Source organism: Brachycentrus maculatus, unplaced genomic scaffold (assembly GCF_059751285.1).
Source record: "Brachycentrus maculatus isolate JH-2025_06_01 unplaced genomic scaffold, ASM5975128v1 h1tg000120l, whole genome shotgun sequence".
NCBI classification, from domain to species: Eukaryota; Metazoa; Arthropoda; class Insecta; order Trichoptera; family Brachycentridae; genus Brachycentrus; species Brachycentrus maculatus.
This window is the reverse complement of record NW_028280873.1, coordinates 161,501-167,500: the sequence shown is the minus strand read 5'-3', so window position 1 is coordinate 167,500 and position 6,000 is coordinate 161,501. Positions and strand designations below refer to the sequence as shown.

Here is a 6,000-nt window from a genome sequence, read left to right as displayed (position 1 = left end):
CTACTTGAGTTATCACAATGCCAATAAAAAAATACAGAAGGAAAATACATACATATCCAATGCACATATTAAAGTGATAAGATTTTTTATGATAGTAATCTATTTAAAATTCTTTCAAAAATCTATAAAATATTGACATTATTTTAAATTTATGATATTTATTAATATATAAAAATCAAATAAAATACCCCTTGTTTCACCGATTCCGCAACATATTATTATTTCTTATTACAGTTGAATTATTTCGATTAAATATAATAAGAGTAGGAGGTAAAATGTATAATATTCTAAAGTTCATTATCAAGAGAATAATAAAATGATGTAATTAAAAATAATGGAGAAAAATGTGACACACATTTCGATGCGTTTTTCATCATTTTCTGTTTGAAAATCATGCAGAGAGAGTAAGCAAGTGAGATTTAAATTGGAAATGGATAGGTATTACCATAAAGTGACCTCTGAATTAATTAGTAAAGTAAACATATCATTTGAAATCGCACAAGTTTTGTGAATGGAGTTACCTCGTAAATAAATTCGGAAATAAATATTTTGTTCTAATATCACATATCGCTCACTCCTTTCAACAACGTCAATTTTCTGTTGTGCATGTTTTCGGGATGCCCAGAAAATGTACTATATCCCAGCAAAGCGGCATATTTTTAACATAATATTTACCCGCTACAGGGCAGAAAGTGTGGTTTTTGCATTTTGAAGAAAAGGTATTGTTTAATTATTTTTTTTAAATATACTGTTTATTTTTAAACGGAGAAAAACCTTCATGTTTTACCTAAAAAGATCTTTTGCACAGTAAAAAGTTCAAAAAGTTGCTTGATATTTATTTTTAATACATTTAATTATATTCTTAAACTTTAAAAACGATCTCCTGAAAAAAAGTTTTTTGATATATGACGTTCTTGAAAGGAGCGAGCGATATTCTTGGCATATTTTGTCATAAAGGCTGATTTAAAAACACATATGTTAATATTCTTGTTTCAGAATATGGATTTGGAGTCCGCCATATTCAGGTCATATTGGTATTCACCTGTCTGTCGGTTGCGTACATCATGAGAGTGGACATGAGTGTTGCCATTGTAGCCATGACTGATACATCTAACAACAACTCTAATATTGAGGTATTGTTCAGAATAAATGTGGTAGCTTGCAACTTTGAAATTGTGTACTAAAGGTAGAGAGTCTGACGAGAGCATTTCGTCGTAACATGACGTCGTAACATCGCTCGCGGCGAGCATCAGCGATCATCCGAAACTATGGATGGAGCGCTCGGCTCGCTGTACTGACTGCCTGAATGCTCGCATCGTAACGTGTTACGTTACGACGAAATGCTTCGGTTAACCTTAAAATAATGAACAAAGTTATTTCCGCCAAAGTAAAGTAATAAAGTTAAAAAAAAACTTCTTAAAATTTTCACATTGTAAAAATAGTATATTTTAAGAACACACAAATAGTTTTTGGGAATAATAATTCCTTTACTGGGTGATTTTAATTATTTTCCAAACACTCTGACGATAATAAATTAATTCTTAATATTTCTAATGAGAAAATGTCTAATCTTGAGCTGGAAATATTGATATAACTTGTTAAGGTCCAATACACTATAAATCGTAACTTGTTTTCTTTAAACCCAGGTAACATTTAAAGTGATTTTTTTTATACTTAAAACATTGTTTTAGTATTGATAAAAAAACAATTTTCCCAAGAAATAGTAAATTGTGTATTTTACCCTTTGTTTGAGATCTCAGCCTTAACCCCTAAATTAAATTATCTGAAGGCAGGGATAATCACCTTGCTTTTACGTAATTGATCACGTTATAATAATAATTAGGTTTGTAAAGGGTAAAGTGGTTATACAGTATATATATATTCATATAAATATATATATATATATATATATATATATATATATATATATATATATATATATATATATATATATATATATATATTATATATATATATATATATATATATATATATATATATATATATATATATATATATATATATATATATATATATATATATATATATATATATATATATATATATATATATATATATATATATATATATATATATATATATATATATATATATATATATATATATATATATATATATATATATATATATATATATATATATATATATATATATATATATATATATTATATATATATATATATATATATATATATATATATATATATATATATATATATATATATATAAATATATATGTATATAAAATTGCCTCATCTTAAGGAATGCCGTTTCATATAGCATTAATTCCGTAAATAGAATACTCACACGATAAATCATTTTAAATATTGATGACTAATACTAACAACACAATTTTAAACAGTACCTACATATAGCACGTTTTTTTGTGTGCAAATATTCGCTTACAACCATAATTCATTCAAGTTATATTTAATATTTGTTTGCTCTAAAAAACATGTTCGCAAACTGAATTGAAGCCTTGTCAATATTATTATTAAAGAATGCATGATTTATGTATAGCGTTGAATTTATAATTTTAATTTATTATTGTCTGGTTTTATATTTCGATCAAAACGGTTAAACGATTTAAACGGTAAAATAATCGGCGTGTATGTATGAGGAGATGCATGAACATGAAAGAGGCGAAGAATGTTTGCAAATACTGAGTGGTGTGGCGTTCTATTATCTCTGTCTACCCTTGAGGGGAAGCAGCGTGATGGTAAGTTAGTTAGTTAGTCAGTTAAAACGGTTACTATTGATGAAGTACCAGATTTAATTCATGAGTGGATATTTGTAGGAAATGTTATCGGATTATCACTCTAAGACTTTTACCCTTTCCGGTACATAAAAATAAATTTAAAAATTCCACCAGGTTCACAATAGATTGACAGCATTACAGGGTTAAACAATACATCCAAGTTTAAAAAAAAAACTACACTGTTAAAAAAAAAAAAAATATTTTGAATGTATACAATCTTGTCTCTTATTATTACATTTTACACTAAATACGAGTGAGAAAAAAATATGTTTGCTTGTATTTTAACACTATATTGATGAAGAAAAAAATGTCGAATGACATTCGACATTGGACTCACCGGAATAAAGTAATGTCGAATGACATTTGACATTGGACTCACCGGAATAAAGTAATGTCGAATGACATTCGACATTGGACTCACCGGAATAAAGTAATGTCGAATGACATTCGACATTGGACTCACCGGAATAAAGTCAATGTCGAATGACATTCAACATAGGACCAGAAAGGATTAATATTCAACCCTGGAACTCAGGGGCGTGCATTCCATATAGGCAGAAAAGCAGTGCCTATCCTAACTTACCCGCGAGACATATAATAACGCAAACAGCAAGGTACTGGTTGCGTTATTATATGTCTCCCTACCTTACTAAGTAGTAGCTAGCTTACCTAACTACCTGGCTCTACTGCCTACCCTAGTAAGTAGTACTTAGCTTACCTTACTACTTACCTCTACTGTCTAGTAAACTCCCCTATGAAGTTAAGATAGGTACCGAGTAATCGGAGGAAACGTTATAGGCAGTAAATTTTTTAGATTGTAATTTAATTTAATAATAATGTTTTCAATGTAATAATACAAATAAAAAAAATAACCCCCTATAACCTTTCTCAACGTTAAAGGGGAGTTTACTGTAGTTCATTTTTATATCAGTTTTATCAAATATAATTGGGTAAGAAACATAAACAGGATACAGAAATACTATTTTCCTTACAAAGGTATATTTCAAAAATCAGTTTAATAGAGAATTATCTATCATCAAACGGTTTTTTAACTTTAAATTCATTTTAATGATATTACCCATACTATCAACAACAATCAACATGGTTTAAACAGATCAATTCATTAATATAAGAAACACCAGCTAGTAATAGAATAACCGATATGTTCAACAAAGATTGGATTAAGGTCATTGTATTACTCACTAACAATTTGATCAGTTGTCTGAAGTTTTAAAAAAAATAACAAGCGTTAAACGTAAAACAAATTAAATAAACAAATACAAATTTTTGGTTCCTCTTTCCAACTTTTCCTTTTAATCTATTTCTGTCTCAAGTGCTTCTCGTCCATTTTCATGTTTTACTTTCTACTTTATCTTCAAATCCTTATTCGCACCCCAATGGTGCATAGGGCACTGCACTCATATGAACGCAGTGTTACCTTAATTGTTAACATATTATGTCTTAAGTCTTATTTAGAAATTACGATAAGAAGAATATTCTAACCCTCACCCGTACCCAATGGTGCATAGGGCACTGCATCGTATCGACGCATTGTTATCTCGATCGTTAACACATGAAGGAAAGGTGATCAGGCCTCCGCTTCAGGTACCAGTCCAGGATAATATTGAATAAATATTAGAGTGAAAAAATCACATATTTATGTGACCCTCGCCCTGGGAATCGAACCCGGGACCTTCAGAACGGTAGCTGAGCGTGCTGATAATTATGCTACGGAGGCGGACATCTTATAATTTTATTATTTCATTTTTAATATTTATCTGATTATATTTTTCCATTTTACCGTTAATTACTTGTGTTTAAGACAAACTTTTGTTCGATGAAATTTTTTCATTTATTATGGTATTTTTGTTACTTTTTATGTATAATGTAACTAAACCAAATACATAAAAAGAAAATAAAGGCTATGTAAATAACTGCATACTATCGTACGTAAAATAACCTGTTTCCATGTCGAAATAAACCAAAAACATTCCGTTGATATGTTTACATAAAAAAATCAAGATAGTACTAGTTTTATTTAACGTTTTAACTTAAAATTTAAATCGGCATCGTGATAAAACAAATCTAAATGATAATATTAAGCATTGGTACGTAAAATATTTTATTGTTTATTTGACTTACATCTCCAGTTATGGCGGATTTGGGACTGCATTTAATAGCTGCAGTTATCTTGATCGTTATTTACATGAAGGCAAGATGGTTAGTCCTTATGCTTCATATATTTAAATATACGTACTTTAAATTGTATATTAATAATAATAAAACCCTTATCCACACCCCAATGGTGCATAGGGCACTGCGTCATATAAACGCAGTGTTATCTTGATCGTTTACACATGAAGGAAAGGTGATCAGCCCTCCGCTTCAGGCACCAGTCCAGGGTAATATCGAATAAATATGACAGTGAAAAAATCATTGATATTTATTATACCCCCCTTGGGAATCGAACCCGGGACCTCCAGAATCGAACCCGGGACCTTCAGACCTCGGTAGCCGAGCGTGCTGACCATTACAGTACGGAGGCGAACATATTGTGTATATCGGCATAATTCATTTTTATTTTCAACCTCAATGAAAATCGAATATTTGAGCTCATGCACTTTAGACATAGTTTTCTACTCGTTGCACTACGCCATGGGTTTGCAAAGTGCGCATATGGTTCTTTGTCATTTTAAGTGCGGCTCCGTTACAAACATCCGCGGGAGGTTTCTTCGACTTTACGTATTCATGCGAACAATATTTTTCAAGCATCAACCCTATCGAAAGCAAACTGAGAAATCACCTTATAGACGAGAACCTGTAAACGTGCCAAAAATAATGACATACAAACCTGACTTGAACAAACATTCAAAGGAGATGCAAGGATATTATACGAAATAAGTATTGTTCTTATGGATACCATAATTTTTGAAACATTATGAGTGTGTACAAATACTTGTTTAATTTTTAATTCTTAAACATTTTTTATTAATGAAATTTTGTCCGCCTCCGTAGTGTAATGGTCAGCACGCTCGGCTACCGTTCTGGAGGTCCCGGGTTCGATTCCCAAGGGGGGTAAAATAAATATTAGTGATTTTTTCACTGTAATATTTATTCAATATTACCATGGACTGGTACCTGAAGCGGAGGGCTGATCTTCCTTCCTTTCCTTCATTTGTTGTGTAAACGATCAAGATAACACTGCGTTAATATGACACAGT

The 6,000-nt window shown here is 30.3% G+C and overlaps 1 protein-coding gene across 1 annotated transcript in view; it reads left to right on the top strand.

Annotated features, from left to right (window-relative positions):
* LOC148309587 (uncharacterized) overlaps window positions 1-6,000 on the top strand; it is a 61,379-nt gene that overhangs the window by 45,549 nt on the left and 9,830 nt on the right. Inside the window, exon 16 of the mRNA XM_088259878.1 lies at window positions 997-1,133. Within this exon, the coding sequence (XP_088116004.1) occupies window positions 997-1,133 (137 nt within the window). The remainder of the gene's footprint in view (window positions 1-996; window positions 1,134-6,000) is intronic.